The sequence below is a fragment of the Cheilinus undulatus genome, linkage group 10, assembly GCF_018320785.1.
Source record: "Cheilinus undulatus linkage group 10, ASM1832078v1, whole genome shotgun sequence".
NCBI lineage: Eukaryota > Metazoa > Chordata > Actinopteri > Labriformes > Labridae > Cheilinus > Cheilinus undulatus.
In genome coordinates, this window is record NC_054874.1 from 22,861,741 (window position 1) to 22,881,987 (window position 20,247).

At 40.7% G+C, this 20,247-nt stretch overlaps 1 protein-coding gene across 3 annotated transcripts; it reads right to left on the reverse strand.

Moving 5' to 3' along the window:
* Positions 1-1,547: 1,547 nt before the first annotated feature.
* LOC121516245 (C-terminal binding protein 1) lies at positions 1,548-20,068 on the reverse strand. Of its 3 annotated transcripts, none has more exons than XM_041797416.1 (11): positions 19,967-20,068; positions 18,843-18,891; positions 18,396-18,543; positions 14,183-14,337; positions 13,907-14,051; positions 12,148-12,354; positions 11,764-11,978; positions 11,163-11,293; positions 10,943-11,070; positions 6,181-6,298; positions 1,548-5,149 (listed from the first exon to the last, which is right to left on the reverse strand). In XM_041797416.1, the coding sequence occupies exons 3-11, from the start codon at positions 18,454-18,456 to the stop codon at positions 4,963-4,965; spliced, it is 1,347 nt and encodes a 448-aa protein (XP_041653350.1). In that variant the 5' UTR covers positions 18,457-18,543; positions 18,843-18,891; positions 19,967-20,068; the 3' UTR covers positions 1,548-4,962. The 3 variants fall into 3 exon arrangements, with proteins under 3 accessions (XP_041653350.1, XP_041653352.1, XP_041653353.1); XM_041797418.1 differs by having other exon boundaries at positions 18,843-18,886; positions 19,967-20,053; XM_041797419.1 differs by lacking the exon at positions 19,967-20,068 and adding an exon at positions 19,059-19,718.
* Between the last annotated feature and the right edge of the window lie 179 nt (positions 20,069-20,247).

The following is a 20,247-nucleotide window of genomic DNA, read 5'->3' on the forward strand; positions in this document are numbered from 1 at the left end:
AGGCTTTGACAGGGAAAGAAAAATGCATCTATTGTAGGTCTAACCTGAGAGCCTAACAGGGTCAACATGTAACCATGGACTGTCAACCTCATTCTTACCAGTAATGAATTATGGGAAGAAAAGCTTAGCACTGAGGATAAATGATTTTGAGATTTCACATGAAGTTGAAATGATAAGTTTAAAGGTCAAAATATGAGATAAAAGTCTAAATTGTTAGTCTTAAAGCTCAAAATATGGGATACAAAAATAAAGTAGGGAGTTGAAAATGTCAAAACTTGAGATAAAATAAAAAATCATGAGTTTAAAAGGTCAAAATATGACTTAAAACTGTGAATCTCTCTGGTCAAAATTTGAGGAAAAAAGTCAAAATTATGAATTAAAAAGGTCAAAAAGTCAAAATTATGAATTAAAAAGGTCAAAAAATGAAATAAGAAAAAAGTTGTCAGATGCAAAATTGAAAATATGAAATGAGAACACAAATTAATTTCTTTTCCTTCATTCCTGACTTTTTTCTTATTATTTATACTTCCTCAAGTATTTATGACTTAACAAGGATATTTCAAATCATCGTGGTTAAGTTTACATTTTTATACTGTAGGAAATTGGAAGACCTCATACCAGTGGGCCACCAACTGGCACCTGGGCCTCGAGTTTGACACCCCTGACCTAAAGGAAATGTATTTGGACTGAGGGAGAGTGCCAGAGTAGCCACCACAAAAGCATCAGGAAAACATACAAACTCCAGAGAGAAAGGCTCCGTCCAACAGGGATTCAAAGCAGGAATATTCTTGTGGTTTGCAACAGCGCTTACCACTGCATCTAAATGCAGCCCAAGAGGAATCTGCACAGAACAAACACATTTTCTTTTGGCTCTGCTGGACTGATTTTGATCCTGTGTTAATGCAAACATGATCAATCTTGTTATTGAAGTGTGCTAAAACTGAAAATTAAACCGTTTTCTCAGACATTGCACTCCAAAAAAGCTGCATATAGAAATTTACAGAGCTGAAAAGTCTGATCATTTAAAATTTAAATCATTATAGGGTTATTAAAAACAACCCATGTCTAATCCTCCATGATGTCAGACTAACAGGAGAGCTTGTCTGTAGTCTGTACCCTGCAGGATGGTAATGTGCCTCTAGTGAGTGGACTTGAGCTTTCAGTCAATTTGCTCCATTTTAAGAGCAGTCTCCTGGTTATGTGCATGTGGTAGCAATTTTGGGGCTGATAATCCCCCACCCTACTCTGCCCCGTAGGTCTACAAGAAGCCCCCTTTCCCGTATACCCCATGTCGCCTGCCCACTCATAAAGCTGTGCCTGTTCTGGCTCTGCCTAACCTCTTGTTGCAAAATAAAAGAGCTAACTAGCTGTGATAGCAAACAGTTGTTTATGGCAAAATTTCTGTAAATGCAGTCCTGAAACTGATAAGCATAATTAGCTCCAACAAACTGATCACTCTAGTAACAAAAACACTAAAAGGTTAATTTGACTAAAGGACCAAAAGGACTAAGATGATTTATTTGTAAGCATTTAAACAAGAAAGCAAATAATGTTTAAGATTTTATTAAAATACGGTGTGGAGTTTACCATCGGAAGTTACCATCACAAACATGATTGTTTCTAATAAAAAAGTAAACAAAACAAAATAAAGCTTAAGAGCCTAGTTACAGGAGTTTTTTTCTTTGTTTTTTTTTGTTTGTTTTTGCAGTCTGGTGAAAGAAAAAAAAAATCAATTCACAATGAGAGTGAGTGGAAAAAAAACACGTTCACATGTTGTAAAAATACATTTCCCAATTTAACATTACACACAGTCACTTTCAAACATTCATTCATTCCTTGTTAGATGGTTAGATGTCAGTGCCAAAAGAAAGCAAAACAGGAAAAAAATAAGTTCAGACCTGTGCACAAAAAGGGAGGGGGAGAACGAGGGGAGGGGGGGAACGGTTTTTTAAAAAAACGCAGGAGACTGTTCTGCATTTGGAGGGCGGAAAAAACTTGGGACAACATACACGTGGGTGACTGCTGGAGGATATGTGTGCATTTGAACCCTGAGAGAGAGAGAGAAAAGTGACCAATTCTTAATTTTCTGCTTTTTTTTTTTTAAACAGACCACACCAGTGTTGGCTATGCCCCCCTCCCTCATCAGCACCCTCCTTATCCTTTCAAAGGCGTTTAAGAAGCTCTATGAAAGATGCTACTGGAGCCTGAGGGGGGTTGGTGGTAGTTAGACAGGTTGGGGGGCATTCTCACACCCACAAGTGAAATATGAGCTGTAGCTTTAAGAAAAAAAAACATGCTGTGCTTATCTGTTAGCGAATATACAAACAAAACTGAAGGGCAGATATTAAAACAAGTGGGCAAAATGTGTGTTAATGCACAGTAACAAATTCCACCGGGTTTATGGTTTAAACCATGAAGACAACGTCCAACAAGGCTGAATGTGGTTCATCGCGGGAACAGAGAACTGCAAAGTACCGCAGATTTAAGCCTGTCAGGGTGTGAGGAGCTTTTCAACTGGGTGCGTCTCCTGACTTCACCTGCTGTGGTCAACTGTATTAAGGCAGTGAGTGGTTCCATGGCGACTTTCTATTACAGCTACTTTAAACAAGGGGAGAAGAAGTAAGGCCCAGAGGAAATCAGCTGGAGGACAGTTGGGTTAAGACAAAAAAAATAAAATAAATCAAAGGAAAGGGGTCTCTTGTTTTCTCTGAAATGTTTCAGTACAACATGTAGAACACAGACAGCATATCCATAAAAATGAAATCCTACAATAAAACAGAATGGTTTTCAAAAACAGTGCACTGCTGAACTGAAAAAGAAGAAAAATATAATCATCATCATCAACAGCAAAAATTTAAGATTACTATTATGCTCATAATCCGAACTATGGGGGTTATTTTTTAAAAATATATACTCATCACATGACAGAGGAGCCTAGCATCTCAGGACACAGACATGCTCCATGTCTCTCATAGACTCTGAAGGGGAAAACTGTACATCACTGGGAAACTGACCACGACAAAAAATGGCAACTCGGTTGAAAACACTCTGAGAGGAAGGGGAAAAAGGCCAGGGAGCAGAGGGAGAACAGCAAGATGACACAAATTCTTTAAGCCAATAGTATTTCCCCTAAAAAATTACCTCACATGCACTAGAGATAGAGCAGCCAGACAATGGAGAGGGGGTTAAAACAAAACAAACTGCATCTACTACTACTAATAATCTAGTCAAAGAAAACTAGCAGATCACGGCAACCGCCTTTTGTTTTTTTTCCTTGTTTTTCTTTAGTCAGTCTTATGGAGATTATAGCACGTCAACTATAGTCTGAGTCCAAGAATGGGAACGCATTGTGCTGAATTTTCCACAAGGAGGAAGTCAGAGTAAAGGCAAAAGAGAAACATGTTGGTTTTGAAGCCTGAGTATTCAGTGACCTATAGTGAACCTTTTGTCAATTTATTTCATGGGGCAATGTGTTTTTATTGTATCATTACTGCTACAATTTCACAACCCTTCTTGTAAAGAATAGTTAAGAAGAATCTAGAAAATCTGTACAAAAAATAAAAGGGTATGCACGGTACATTCAATATCTGTTACTGAGGTACTAGAAAGGTGTTCCCTTGACACCTGGGCAACAGCGTTAGAGATACTCCTAGGGACTTTGGAAAGACAAGAGTTTGTTATAACAGGGTGAGGGAACATACACTCACACAAACGCGCGCACACGCACACACCACTGTCATCAACAAAGCCAGCATGCAAGAACACTGTCCCATCATTCCTACAGGTAATCTAAACTCTGCTGTCCCCTCACACTTAAAGGAAGAGGTGGATGCAAACTGGTTCATGGGCTGATGTGTGGGTCCATGATGATGGGAGAGGAGAAGTGGAGGGTGGGTGGTTGAGTGCAGGGAAATGGTGGTGCAGTGAGGTCTTTTCAAACAATAAGGCGGTAGCCGATCCCTGGTCATCCATCATGTGTTCTGACAGCCAACCTGTAACTGTCCGTCTCAAAGGAGCTGCATGCAACTGGCTCAGCTCTGAGCAGTGAGACAGCGCCCTCTGCTGGAGACACATCCTGCATGTTGCTGCTTTTTGACACCTGAAATTCATGATTAAGAGCCCTCTGGTAAGACACTCTGAGCTGTTATCTCAGGACAAACGATACGGGGCAGAGCACGTGTGAAAGAAAGAGATGACTGTCCCAAACACCGGACGGTCAAACCTCTAAAAAGTTACACAGGATCTTGGGTACAAGTATCTGAATTATGAAATACTCAGAGCCTGAGAGAGCTCCACACTGACAGCATCACAGATCCATCTGCTGAGCAAGCTGATGACAGTAACAAGAGAGCCAAACAGAGCAGGGTCACTAGATTCTCGGTGAGGACAGGATGTACTGTTTGTGATTCTGTCTGGTTTACTTTAGTACACAGTTAAACCCCTTCACGAGAAAGGTGGAAAAGGGAGGAAAAAAGAAAAGAGCAGTAACATGAGCCATTAATGTACAAAGGGGGGCTTCAACCTTTCAGCCTGCAGGGGGCAGCAGACTGTGAAGCCTCATGTCAGAAATGCTATTTTTCAACAAACAAACATTGACACCTAGAACCACAACAGATCAACTTTCCATTTAAACAGCCACCTAAGGATATAAACCAATCCAATCATTGAATCCTTGAGAACAGTTATTGCTGACGTCGTGGGGGAGTGAAGGAGGGAGGGGGGCAAAGGGTGAGATGAGGACAAAGATGGAGGGATGTGTGTGGATGGGAGGGGGCTGGCTGTGGATAAGTCACTCCTGGGCTGGTTGTGTGATCTGAGAAACACGACTGTGTAGGTCCACATCAGGGTCAGACTGGCGCTGCCGATGCTCTGCAGGGTCGGGCGATGTCTGATGTCGGGAGGCGGGGATGTGGGGTGTTGGTTTCCAATGGTGACGGAATGTGCTGGCGGCGGCGGAGGGGGCTATTGGTCGGAGGGGATGTCTCTGTCGGCTTCGGCCTTAGCAGATTGCACCGGAGAGGGAGCGTGAGGAGGGTGGGAGACGGGGGCTATGCCGTGTGCCAAGTTGCCTGATACAATGCTCTCGACCCCTGCGGCAGCTCCAGTGAGACCCCCTGCTGCTGCAACGTTGATCAGACCTGGAGGAAATCTGAAACACAGAAAAGAAAGCCATGGCAGTGGCTTTAATCCTCTGAGCTTGAAGCTATTTTTAACCATTTTGTCTAGCCTGGACATTTTGTCTTAAAAAGCTTGTAAAACATCAACCCTGTGATGCACAATAAAGCTCGAAACATCCTTTTTTCTGGACAATCTCGGCTTTAACAATATGTGTGCTTCACTTGAATTTTTAAAAGAGTTATGAGACTATAATGACAAAAATAAAAACCCTCAACTTAAACTAAAAAAAAATTGTGTGATGCAGTAAACAGTAATGACAAATATGTTTAGTAAAAACTTGTTTTCCCATCTCTTGGGGACCAAAAAGTGAAAAAATAATTCTGTTACAGAAAGTCTTTAAAATTGTCACATTTTCCAAAAAGACCTTACACTTCTTTGTGTTAGCTTTATTTGTGTCATTAAATGAAGCAGTTCTTGTCTGCAGAGACAGAGGTCCACATCACAGGCTCTGCGCCTCTTTCATTATCAGGTATTCAGGACGTCTCCTCCAAGATCTACAGTAATTGTTGTTTTTTTAATTGTCAAACAGCTGTTTGACAAAGTATAATGCAACAACAAAACAGCCTGCCATTGGTTGTCACAGTCTGTCACAATGCAGTGTGGGATACAAAATAGACAACAGTGGATAGCATTAGCCGGTAGCATCAGAAATGATTGAAAAATTGATTAAAAGAAGTTCAATATTGGATTTTCTGGTGTGTACTGTGTAATCTAAAAACCCTGTAAAGTCACCCACATTTCAGGCTTTCTATCCCTGCCTCCATAAGGGCTACTGAGGCATGGATAGTGTCACTGGAACAACCCAAACTGAGGGCTTCCAAAGGAAAGAAAATGTAAGAGGCTATGATTTTTGGTTCAAAAGTTATGTAATTTTTTGTAACCTTTATCTTTTCTTGAGGTATACGACAACGTCGATCAAAGGGAGTTAATGACAAAAGATTCCTGTGTGGTCTCAGAGTGTGTAGTCCAGTAACCTGTGACCCTCTGCATCCCCACTCTCACCTGTAAGTAGCTCCATTAAGCTCTGGGTGAACAGTGGCGGCCTCCATGCTGGGCCACTGAGATGCTGCCATCAGATAATCCTTATTCACGCAGTTCTTCAGACTGTCAGGGATGCGCCCTAAAGCAGGAAAAAAAACAGTTTTACAATTTAAGACATTTTCTGTTTACAGAGATTTTTATGGCCTGATCTGAATTTCAAAGCAAGGTTCATAGATAAAACATTCATTTTTGTAATTTATCCTGTATATTTGATTATCAGGCCAACGACTCAACTCAATATCACAAAGCATCTTGATTCATCCTCTATTTTCTACATTACTGTGCATGGCTATTTCTCAATGGAGGCAAGCAGTCTGATAAACATGAACATAATACTCTTCTCTTATTTCAAGTAAAAGATTTAAATGAAAAATAGCTTTTAGAAGTGGCATAGGAAAAAAAGGCTTAATAGTTGAAAGTAAACAATCATACAATCACTCTTGCACATCTTATTTAATGAGAGAAATGAACTTTAGACTGTCCTGTTAGGATTCTAACCCTGAACTTATAATGTGACCGGTGTATCATTTTTATATAAACTCAAAACTAACATGACTTTAAAGGAACATTGTTGGAGCTTTGTTAGGGTGTGTTTGATTGAGTCAAGATTCAAGAAATTTGATCATATTGCACTCTCGGTTCATTCACTTCCCATGTTATTGTATAGTACATCTGCACCAGAGATATTGTTTGACTAATGTTTGTCATTACCATATTTGATGATTGCAACAGTACTTAAACATAGGAGACACAAGGGGTTTACCCATTATAGGTGGGTGGTAAACTGGTATAAATACCGCCACAGGTAAAATTTTTGCAACGGAAAGGATTTCTGCAACACCGTCATCACCGATTTAAATGCCTATGTTGTGCTGTGATGCACATGCGAGGCATATCCGCTCCTACAGCTGGCGGAGTGAGTGATTTGTGACAGACAGCTCAGGCTGAGTCCAGTCATCTGCACGTTTAGTTCTAGTATTAAGTGTAGCCAGGTAACTCAACGAATGTCACCCGCTCTTGCTGTTGAAACTAAGCATAGTTAGCAGGCAAAAACACGTGTTCTTTCCTTTCAAAGTTTGACGGCTATACAGCACCTGGGGCTTTAACACAAGCTTTGCTGCTTTGGCTGGTCTCAGTTTGTCTAGTTTGCCCAGTGTCCACAGTGAGTCAAAGATCCAGGCTTCAATGTTAAATGAGGTCAGAAAAGCTGCTGTAAACTAGCTGCAAAAACTCTCCTGTACGGCAGCCCAAGCTAAAATAACTCAATGCTAAACACACTACTTCAGTCAAGCTCTTCACAATAGAAGTCCAAGGCTGTTCTTTTTCTGAAACACTTTTGTGAGCACCTTCACCAGGAAACGTGTTCAAGTCATTAACAGATTAACACACCTCATCAGGATAGACATGAAATGAGAAACTTGAGTGCATTTAGATAGAAGTAAACCTAGAGAGACTTAAGAATATGCTTGGACATAAATTGAGTATGCCATCAAAGGCTTGTTTTAAGGGGAGAGTGGGTTAATAACACTTGAATTTGGTTTGAAAAGCATTATCTCTGTTTAATTTTGTAATACTGCGATACAACACCGTTACTGTCAAAGGCATGAAAACTACCATGATATGATTTTTAGGCCGTATTACCCAGGCCTAGTAACAATACATAGGTTGGTTATTTAATAATTCAATTAGATCAACAGGAAGTCAAAACATCCATCTACTTGATACTTCAAGCAAGGTTTTTTTTGTTATGAAATCCCTCTCTTCACTGCTAATATAATGTAACCTGTGTGCTCTTTGACCTTTGTGTATTGCCCCTAATACAGGGTTCCTACATGCTTTTAAAATTCAAGTTAAAGTTTTTTTTTACCTTTTTATTTAGACTTGAACTGAGAAAACCGAATACAATTTTTTGCATAGTAACCAGGGCTGGGTATCGCCACTGATTGCCTGACTCGATTCAATTCCGATTCACAAGGTCCTGATTTGATTTGATCTGATTTAGTATCGATTCATGTAGGAATTTGTTTTTATTTACAAAACCTATTTGCTTCAACATTTCAGAGATTCTCAGAGAATCTAAGTTGTAAGTTTTCAGATATAGTGCATACGTTGTGGTGCTCTAATGTTCATCTGTCCCTTCTGCATACACTTCTGTCTTTCTGTCTGCTGTCTAGGAAGTTTGCGCTGCAGACAGACACCTATGCTCGTTAATTACAAGATGTAAATCACAGCACTGATAAAAAAGAAATATGCATCATGTTATCTATTATATTATGTACACTGTATGCTGTTGTGAGTGTTATTTTAACCTTACAGTAAATCTACTTGGGATGCGAGTTTATAACTCATCTCTTTCTAAATAACTACATTTCCTTCTCTTTCTGAGCACTCCATCATTTCCATGCTGTTAACAGCTGGGCTGTGCATAATTTGCGCATTTGTGAGTTGGAGGAATACGGGTAGTGAAATAAAGCACACTGTACAGAGCGTCGCATACGGCGCTTTAACTAAACAATCCGGGTTCCCACCCCAAACGGTCACTACTGAGAGTGACAGTCAGCCTGCTCTGCTGATAGCAGCAGCGGCTTAAGTACTCTCCACCGAGTCATCTGTAGAGCTCGGCTAACTGCACAAGTAAGATGATTCGGCCTAAGATTCAAACCTTGAATCTGAGTATGAAGGCTTTTTAGAGGCAAGTGCAGGTCAAGTTTCAAGCTGCATAAGTGACACGAGTCCAAGACTGGTAGCATGAGGAGCTGCTAGCAGAAGAAAAAGACATTAAAGATCGATCTCTGCATTATATGACTCATATTGTAATTTTTTTAAAAGAATCCATCTGAATTGGAGAATCGATTTTTTTTTAACCCAGTCTTAACAGTCAAAAATGAAAGACATAAGATTTCTCGGCACACTGGACCAGGGTTTTCTGATTCAATAAACTGTTTATGGAATGTCAAATGTGCAGGGCCAAAGAATTTTTTTGGACTTTAACACCCAAATTTGATGATTCCTGGCACATTAATGCCTCTATGCTATCAAAATACAGTATACTGATATTTATCAAAACACATTTTGCAGGTGTGCTGAGCTTATTCTAAACAGTTTTACTTTTAAAAAGCAGAATCATGCTTTTTTTCAGGGAATAACTGTTAAAATAAGGGTGGGTTGCAAGAATTTTTAAGTGGGCAACCTGGTGGCTCAGATGTTAAGAGACTGGACCAATGTTTTACAACAGTATTGAGTTTATTAGATCACAGTGAGTCAGATGAAATGAGAGAGGGGTCTGGCGTCCTTCCCCAGGAAATGTAGAACATCCAACACTAAATTCCCTGAATTATGGAGACTATTTATGCAACACTTTGAGGAGAAAGAGGATTAAAATTGTATGTAGCTCAAAACAAAGATTGGATAAGGCCATGCCCTGGTCAAAGCACCTTCTGAAATTTAAGACGTCTCATTTCTAAAAATCAGACTGTTATGGCCCTAAATTTCAAATGTGCTATCTAAGACCATTCAAGGATCTGCAGGATGTAGCTTGTAGCTGAGGCCATTCAAAGGTTGCATCTATTTTGCCGACTGCAAACACTTAGCCAAACTATCATGGATACTGTGCTCTAATGTACAGATTTCTATCACAGGTCAATTTGCAGCAGCACTATTTGATGTTTGTGATGACATAAATCCTATTATGCACGCAATTGCCCTATAATGCTATTTGTGATGTCATGGCTTGAAAGACAATTAAATAAAAAAACAATAATCTGACATACTCAAGGCTATAAATTCGGTTGTCTTCTGAAAAGAATGATATATCAATAAATTGCTGAGAGGTTCCTGAATAAGAAGTCTTTGCAACTACAGTGCGCATGACTTCTGCTAGGCTACACATTCATGCTGGCTAAAACGGGTGTAGCCAAGTAAGGAAAGAATCATCTACTTCAACTCCTAGCTCTAAATGAAAGATGGTGATGTTACTGAGGGTTGTTTAATGTTTGATTATGAAGAAAACATCAACATGGAGCTCCATATTGTGAAAGAGACAGTCCAAACGTTATTCTGTCACTGCAGTTAATTCCTTCACTGAACACAACATGGTACTCTGAGATAAACAAGCCAACAGTGAAGTGAGTCCATGGAGAGATCTGTCCTTGAGTCTGTTGTACCCATCACCTTATCGACACGCTGCGTTTTCCTCATAAATCTGTTCCACTCTTGTAGATGTTAACCCTGATGGTGGCTTTTACTCTGGCCTGACGAACACTATCAGCTGGCTGAAGCCTTCTTCTTCCTCAAAATATGATGTTAGCATTTCTCTAATTGCCAGTTTTGTTATTAGCAGGTTAATCTTCTCCACTTTGGTATCATCACAAAACGACATGTGCTACCTGGCAGTAACAAGCGAATGTTTGCCTTCTGAGCCTATGTCCCTTGAGAGTTACTGGACCTGTCAATAAAGCAGTTGTTGCTGAAATTCAGATTGCTGTTTTACTTAAATCAAAGCCAATGAGAGGGCTTACCTCTGTGTACTGTTCATTAATTTCTTACTTTCTATCATTTCTTTCCAAGTGTATTCAGTTAGATAAATTTCAGTACACATTCAAAGCTAAACCATTTAAAACAGCACACAGTTTGAGAATAATGAAACATTACACAGGTAATGACAGCCACATAGTTTCTTTCTGAACAGTACAACCATGATTTACTTTCATGTAAAGTTTCTTACCAGTGATCGCACGGCGAACCTCTCTGGCTGCCTCCTCTCGAGCCTCCACAGAAGCCTGCTCACTGTACCAGGATGTGTGAGGGGTACAGATCATGTTTGGGGCATCCTTCAGAGGGCCTGTGGAAAAACTGTTATGATGGGACAAATGTGTTACAAAGAGAATAATAAGGATTATATCATGCACAACTGTACACTGTAGTCATTTTAATATCCAGGCTACCTGAAAGGTTCTGTCTCATGGACGTCCAGGGCAGCCCCTCGTATCCGGCCCTCTTTCAGAGCCTGAGCCAGAGCTTTCTCATCAACCAGACCACCTCTTGATGTGTTCACCAGGAAAGCTCCCTGACGCATCTGTAAAACAGAGTTAGCAATAGATGAGTGCACCATAAAAAGGAGGCCATGCCAGAGAAGGCCTGAAATTTCAAAAAGTAACAGTACAGACTTAGACACAAACATGGTCTATAGTTATTCATCCACTCATTCACAAAGTTTGAACAAAAGCAAGATCATACCGGGTTTTTGAAAAATTAAGCCTGTAACAGTGAAGGCCAATGTCTGAGCCAAGAGTTCAATATATGGTTCAGAAAATGCTTTCTTCTACTAAGCCAATCAAACAATAACACAGTAGATGATATCACTAGGACTAGGTAATTGTGCAAAAATAGTTATCTATCAACATATGCAGGAAAAATTACAATCTTAACATAAAATAAGATGTTCCAACAGATCCAACAGTTCTAGGTCAGTGTTTGATGATTCAACTTCAACCTAAGGTTAAAATATAGATCTCAGATATGTTATTTTTGATGCATCTACAGCACCTGTTTGATGGTGAAGTCATTAATGAGGTGGTGGTTGTGCTCATTGAGGCTGCAGTGCAGGGATACACAGTCAGAGTGGATGAGGAGGTCCTGCAGGGTGGCCATTCGCTGGAGGCCCAACGAGCGCTCGACACCATCAGGCAGGTAGGGATCATAGAAGATCACACCAAATCCAAAAGCCTTGGCCCGAAGAGCCACTGCTTGGCCCACACGCCCTTGAAGACAAAATTATGTTGGGTCACTGTGGGGCTTCAACAGAGCTCTGTCAATTATTCAAGCAGAAAAAGGGCGTCCAGCTCACTGTTGAGCTCAGGTGGAACACGATCAGAGTTTTATATCACAAACTCTGTTTAATTTAAAGTCAACTATTCAATCATCACTCACCTAGTCCAATAATGCCCAACGTCTCTCCCCGGATACGAGCAGCACCTCCTGCGACCTCCCTGATCTGCTCCACACTGGAGGCGCGGGTTCCCTCCCTGAGGGCCTGATGCATCCAGGTGACTCGCCTGTACAGGTTGAGGATCAGACATAGAGAAGTGTCTGCCGTCTCCTCCACAGAGGCTGCGGGCACGTTACACACAGCGATGCCTGGATGACAAACAGACAGAGAAAAGACATTAAGCACTTTTTTTAAAAACAGAGAACCATTTCAAACATGCCTTTGGATACCACAGCATATGCAGCAATATTACAATGTATTATCCCTGAATAAACTCAACATATTAAACCTGATAAAGTGTTCCTTGCTGTTCCAAAACCGCAGTCCACAGAGCACTGAGCTCTATAGCTAACAAGCAAGCATTGGGGCAGTACTATCTACTTCTGTTTTTAAGCAGCAAGCAAGAACTAAATTCTGGTCTTTATCTCCTAAGTGCAGCAAACAACAAGAGCACAGTTTTAAGTGAGAATTAAACAGATTGTAACAAAAATTAAACTCCAGCCTCATTAAGCAAACACAAGTGAGAGAAAGGTGTGAAGAATCTCCGAGTGTACTTTAAGAAATGTTTTCACACTCTCAACTATGAGTGAACATCAGTCTAAATAAAAGAAAATGTATCCGTACATAATTATTCGTGCTCAGTCAGGGCTTATCCTGTGTGACAATCATATGAAATCCTCATAGGGTTGATACTATTGAGGAGGGGTTTGGAAGTTGACAAGCTACCATTACGACTCACCACTATATGTGTGCCTGAATTCAAGATGTCCCAGGGCGTATACAATTTCTGACTTTGAACATTTCTGATATGTAACTGTACTCTTAACAAAAATGTAATGGACATTCAGGAAGCATGTGGACTTTCTCAGCTACTATTACAGTTGTGAAAATCTAACTTTGGGGGAAATAACGAGGAATGCACCACGCAAAATTTTACCTCATGAAGAGTCCCGTATGAGAGCAGACATTTTACATGGATTAACTCACTGCAGAGGACTGGGATATTCTTTAGAAAATCCTCTGTAAGGAAGGATCCCTTGGAGACGAGGCCACAGTCCTCCCAGGTAATTCTTGAATACCCATTTGGAACAGGCTAGCAAGTGTGCATGATTACATCATAGGAATGGTCATGCCCATATACGTGCTGGTGGCAGACATCAAAATGGGACGGGCACTGACAACAACTTCTACAACTTTTACCCAGCGCCATCTAATATGATATCACATCATGAAATCTTAGTATATATAAAATCATACTATCATATAACCATATTCATCGTACTAAATATTCAATTATGCGCTCTGGTGCTCTTTTTACCCACCCATCTTTACTTTGATGCCATAAAATAATAATGATGACATATTTACAGTGGAGACAGTACATTTAAAAGTGTATTGAGCACTGAAAGACCCATCTTCCTCCTGATATTGTGCTATGTTTTTTTTTTATTGAAGAGAAGGAAAACATTTTTTATTGGATTGTGACTAATTACTGGGAGTGGAGATAAATATGTGCATCCTTGGAAACACTTTGAAGGACTCAGCACTTGGAAAAATTTTGAGGATCCTCGACATTAGAACAGTCCTCCCACGGCTGTCAATGATGCAGTATCCTTTAAAAACAGCCATTTGAGGATCCTTCCTTGGCTTTGAGAACCGGCAGTGTGTCCTTATAAAGTGTTTAATATTCAACAAACTCACCAAGCTCAGCAGCTGCTTTGATGTCAACGTTGTCAAAGCCCGAGCCAATCCTAACAATGACACGTAGACCTTTGAATTTTTCCAGGTCGTCTCTGGACAAAGTGATGGTGTGGTAGAGCAGAGCGGCCACCGCTTCATTTAGCACCTGCAGAATACAAATGCATCAAGTTAAAACACTTACTCTTACTCTGTCAGGTAATCTGCTGGCTGTGTTTCAAGTGTTTTGCCTTCATGTGGCATGACTACAGTGACGTTGTATGTGTGTGAAGGCTGTACCTTCTCGTGAATCTCTTGTGTGGACTGGGCGTCACAGAAAGCCACTGTGGCCACATCTTTGAGGATGGGCATTTCAACAGTGCAGTCGCGCCCGTCCAGGAGGGCCACCAAGGGCCGCGGGTGCATCGGCCCATTCAGGATGGGGGGTCGGATACCTGTTATGAGGAAAATGTATTTAGAGATGTTTGGTGACTTTTATAAATGAATTAGATGCTTTCTTTAACAGATGCTTTTATCTAAATCTTCTAGCTGCCTGCTACAGAGAGCTGCATTTCTGAGACACAGATCAGTGAGTCAACAGTCTACACTTTCTAGATGGCGATTGTCATCATACCCACACAGAAATTCCCCCTCTGCACACATGGCTACAGCTAACAGGGCTAAATAACACACTGTGAAGACAATAATAACTCAGACTTTTATAACTATTTTCCAATGTACCCACCCCCCACCAAAGGAAACCACCAGCATGATGTGTGTAAGCGTGTGCGCTCTATGGTTACAGAGGAGATGTGTAACTAAATCTGTGATGGGGGCATGGAGAGTGTCCAGCATCCTGGCCTATTTGGAATTGAAGTGCTGCTCTGTTTAGGCAGTCCAGCTCACATTGATCCGTCCGCTCCTCGTAAGGGGAGGTTTAGATTTGGGTCGATAAAGCGGAGTGATATTGATATCACATCCAATCTGGAAACTTGACCTCCCACTGTATGATATCAGCGCAGAGAGAGGGGAGGGGGGCTGGGATGGAAGAGGGAGAGGTGATGGAGTGTGGCGGCTCAGGGGGGAGGGGTAGAGAAAACTACGGGGTCTCAGAGAGGAGGTTGGTGGTGGTGGGGGGGGGGGGGGGTTCATGGGGGGGTCTGAGTCATGACCTAAATTCTCCTGTCTGGCATAGTCCCTGTTTCTATTTTTCTGGATATCTCCTTATGTCACACACCTTGTATGCAAACATGTGCATCAAATATTGCCAACAAAGGAAATGTTTGTCTAATAATAATTGATGTCATAAACAATCATAACATCTGTCTTTGCATTGATGTCAAATATGAAAAAAATACTATTGCTTTCATCTAAAAATCCTTTTCACACTGATCTCTCTTGCTCTGTCTTCTTCTCAGCTATCCTTAGCTTGGACTAGCTTTACACATGCATCAGTACACACAGTATCTGGTCCATGCTGTGTGACAGGTGTGTGTATCCCAGGGTGGGGGAGTGTTTCTAGCTAAAACATTCACTCGTAAGAAAAGCAGGGGGTAATAGTGAGATTGCAGAGGAGGGAAGGGAGCTGGTAGCTGAGGGTGGAAAACAAATATTTGTGAAGACTTCCTCTGACGTCTTAGCATTTCCCAGCACATGAAAAATGAAAAATACACACAGGCCAAGGTCAGGGAAAAAAAACAACTTCTGATTATTTAAAAAATGTCCAATGTTCTGATGTCCATTTAGTTTGCATGGACATGGCAGATAGCTCAGAAATGCTAACAGGCCTACTGCTACAGCATGAATGCACAATGAGGCTTTTGCTATACAGAAAAACCCAACAAGATCCGTCACAATGAGCTCTTCTGAAAAAGAAGTTCTGGTAATATACAGTAGGCCTACACACAGTAATTTGAGTCAAAGGACACTGGCATACCCGAGGCCTACTAAGCGCGAGCATGGCCGCGCACACAATACAATTCATTCAGTGATTCATTCATTCTCCCTCCTCTCCCTTTCTTTCCCCTCACTCCCTCCTCCTCTCCTCTACCCCTCTGGCCGCAGTTGGAGGAGTAAGAGGTGAGGGGGGAGGGGCAGCGAACGATGATAATGCAGCAAGCAGCGGTACTCCACCCAGACGCAGCTAGACACACACATACACGGTTATTCAGTTCCTTCTTCAAGCCGCGACAACACCATTATGAGCTGAACATAAAAGGAAAACCGCTCACGAGTAGCTGCTCCACACCCAAACCAGCAAACCAGATCACTCTACCCCCACAGTTCACAAATATCAAACACGCATGCCAAAATAGAAAACACATGAGCACCGGGCCTAACCTTGCATTATGAAGTCTCTGAGCCTGTCTTCCTCTCTCTCTCTCCCTCTCCTGCCTCACTCTCCCTCTATCGCTCTTTTTTTCCCTCTCCCTCTCTCTCTGTCAGCTTGCTCTTGGCTGGCTGGAGCCCAGCTGTCATCCACGCCCAGACCCTCCCCCACAGCGGCCCTCCAATCAGAGGCAGCTCCATTCAGCACCAGCCAACCAGCACTAACCTCATTAGCATAGCCGAGGCCGAGGGCGGTCTGGGCTGTCGTCGTTTTTTAAAGAGACAGCTGGCCTGTTTCCCCTTAGCCGCGGCCACGACCCTTCACCTTGTCCTCTCTCTCTCACCCATCTCCAGGGATTCACCCAGACTGTTCCCTCCATTTTAGCACACTATTATGTCTGATCCCCATCCTCTCCCAGCCTCTCTGAAGCAAAATACTGTCTGTGCTGCAAATCTGCACGTCACTTTAAGACCCCTAAAATTAAAATCTTTTCATCTATCTTGAACAACACAAACAGTTTACTGATTGCTTCTCAACCTATCTTTGATGCTAACTGGAAAAAAAACACTGCACCCACAACAAAAACTTTCTGTGTCAGCACTGTACCAAATCATCACTTCTGGAGAAGGGAACATCATACAGTATGCTACCCACAGCTTTTCCTCACAACAACATATGTACATACAATACAATCAATACAGCAGAATTCTGTTCACAATTGCTTTACACAATAATTATAAACTTGGAGTAAAACCATTTTAAAGTCATTGATAGTTCTGTGAAAAAGTTACGTCCAAAACAATACTTCCTTTTGTGTGTCCCTAAATGTATACATTTGTAATTAAAAACCAGGGATGCACAATTTTAATGCCGTGATATCATCATCAAAAAGTTAAATAATAGTATTTGCTGATATATCAGCATGCATATCGGCAGTATACATCATACACTGGCCTTAAATATTGGCAAACTGTACCATCAGGTAGGCACATTTTGAGCCCCGAACATAGCCTCTCTTTGCATGAGAGACACTTAAAAAAAAAAACAAAAAAAAAAACAGGCTTGAATATATTTGATGTTGGATATATTGACATATTGGATTTATTCAACATTGTGCATCCCAAAGAAAAAGTTGTGGTTTGAGTATTTTTTCAGTGATACAGTACATATATATACATATATATGTATGTATATACATACATATATACACACACACACATATATATACATACATATATACACACACATATATATATATACACACACATATATACACACACACACACACACACATATATATATATACACACACACATATATATACACACACACACATATATATACACACACACATACACACACACACACACACACATACATATATATATATATATATATATGAATAATTACATTTCTAGCATCTGAGATGATCCACCTGTCATGTGTGGCGTTGTCATTTGTACGCAACTTTGAATGATCTTTTCTCAGTGTGGGACATTTCTAAGTCCTAAACTGGCACCCTCTGTGTCAGATAGCAAACCAAACTCTGTGACCAAGTTACATATGTCTTCTGATTTTTTTTAATCTCTGACTATCTTAACAGAAACTAAATGGTGTACTGTCCGCTGGTATGAGACAAGAGTGGTTAGAAAATACTAAACATCCACAACTTGTAAACTAATAAACTGCTGGCCTTTGCTGTATGAAATCTGCAGGTGTGACAATGGCTAGAGCAAAGAGGACACACACAGCAGCAAGGATGAAGTGCTACTTTAAATGAAGAGAAACTAAACAGCTCCTTCCTTCAAGGTTGTATAGTGGTGGTACTGGTAAAGAAACAATAAAAAATGACATTTGAAATTTCTGACTGACTGCATTGTTTTCAATAAGGGCCTGGGCTCATTTTAATGTCTCTTTATATTGTCAAGCCACTTCCACTCTCTCTCGTCTGCTCAAGGTGGTCTGGGGCAAAACAGCACTCATTTCCAGTGAAAATATGACTTTGGTCAGTGGGGGATTTTTCCTGTCGAAACAGTGCCCACAGGCCTTTCAGCCTAAATCCTTAACCAAGCTGCAGGCTTCAACTTTTAATTTAATACTCCATATCAAATAACAAAGATGCTTCATAAAATCTTTCTTACATATTCATTTATAATTTTTGTTTGAAAATTTATGGACTCTCACCCTCACAGATGCGGTCAAGTCTCTGTCGCTTGACCTGTTTGTGTTTGTCCATCAGAGCCATAGACCAAGCAGTCTGAACCTGGGACAGAGAAGAACAGACAGATCCAAGTGCTATGAAGTCCCTTTGCTGATGTCCACGTAGTTTCCCCTGCATACACACACACACAACAGAAAGATGAGGAAAAACGAGGAAAAACTTCATTTAAGATGTCCAGACTTCCTGGATACATTTACAATTGCAAAACTTGAAGAGCCAAAAAACTTTGTTAGATGTTAAACATTGTCTTTAAGACTTGAGATTTTATGTTAGACTAACAAAGCAAAAACTGTGGTGACTAAACAAAACACACATGCCTAAAAGCATTCAATTTTACATAACATAATAGAATTACAAGCCGGGTTTGTTTTATAGTGAGTTTTGTGTTATACATGTAGATTCACACTTACCAGAAGAAGTTTCTTGGTTGTGCTATTCAGGTTGACAAATTAATCTACACTGCAAACAAAGGGTACATAGATGTTAGTTAATGTCATGTTTGAATGCAATAACTTTAAGTGGCAATGGTATAGAAGATAAGTAGTCCCTGTAACCAACATCTTAAAGAATCCATGTACATAAGTGAATAAAAATGTAACATTTTTTGAGAACTTACAAGTACTCACTTCACTATTCAAGTTTCATGAATTTTTCCTTTTGACAGAATACAAATTTAAATAAGACTGGGGTGCACTTTAATAGTACAAATCTACTACTCGATAATACCATTGGGTCAAGTACAGCATTGAAACTTATGAACACTTCCTAATAAATTCGACGTAAGCAGACATTTTAAATAAGCATTTGAAACTTCAAATTTATTATGAAAACACAAATTGTTCAACACCCCCTCGAAAGCAGCCAAGTTACCGTTAAGTAGCGAACTAGCTTACGTTGCTAGCTAACCCGTTTCTCAGCTTTCGCAAAACGAATTATATCAATTCATGGAGCAAAAAATGCTTAAAAAGTATAACCTCAGATCGTAGAAAATTTTATCACAGTAAGACTTCAAGTCTTAATGTTGCTTTGTTTTCCATAACTTCTAAATCGCACTCCTAGCTTACGCTAACTAAACACATAGCACGACAGCTATCATCGTAAGCTAATCGATTTGGCTAGCAAACCCAAACACAAACATTGGAGAAGTTAAAAGTTGCTCAGATTTAATGGAAAGTCAAATAGCCCCCGAACACATGCATCATTTGTATACAATTCAGCCAGCGCAAGCCACTAACTGTGCATTTAAAAGATTTCCGTAGCTATTTTCAAGAAGCGTTTGCAGCACTGCTAACGCTAGCTAGCCAGTGCCGTTAACTAGCGTGCCGCTGAGTGTGTGGGAGAGCTGTAAGCGGAGGGGGAGCCCATTTCGTCCGATTTGTTATCAGCGAGTGGCGCTACAATGTGAAATATCTGACCCAGAAGCTGAAAAAATACAAATCATGCGGGGAAAGGTTACCAGTCTGCATGTTTGAATTTAAGCAATACTATCTCGTACAACAGCGACCGAATTTAGTCAAAACTGTCAGTTATTTACCCCAGATAAACTCTTTGAAGAGTGCTGAAATAGTGTGCGTGCGTCGGTGGTGTTCCCTCTCTCCCGATCGCCATGAAATTAGACAAAAGAGGAAGTGGCTTGTCGGTGGGGGGGTCAGGCCGTCTGTGAAAAAGCTTTAGTGGACTGGAAGGAGCGCCCTCGCGTTACACGGCGGTACAGCAATCTTATCTGACAAAGACATGAAACTCCACTTTCTAATAGATATTTTGCCAAAGTCAACAACTTTCTGTTGTACCTAAAAACTTTGTTAGCTGTGTTTT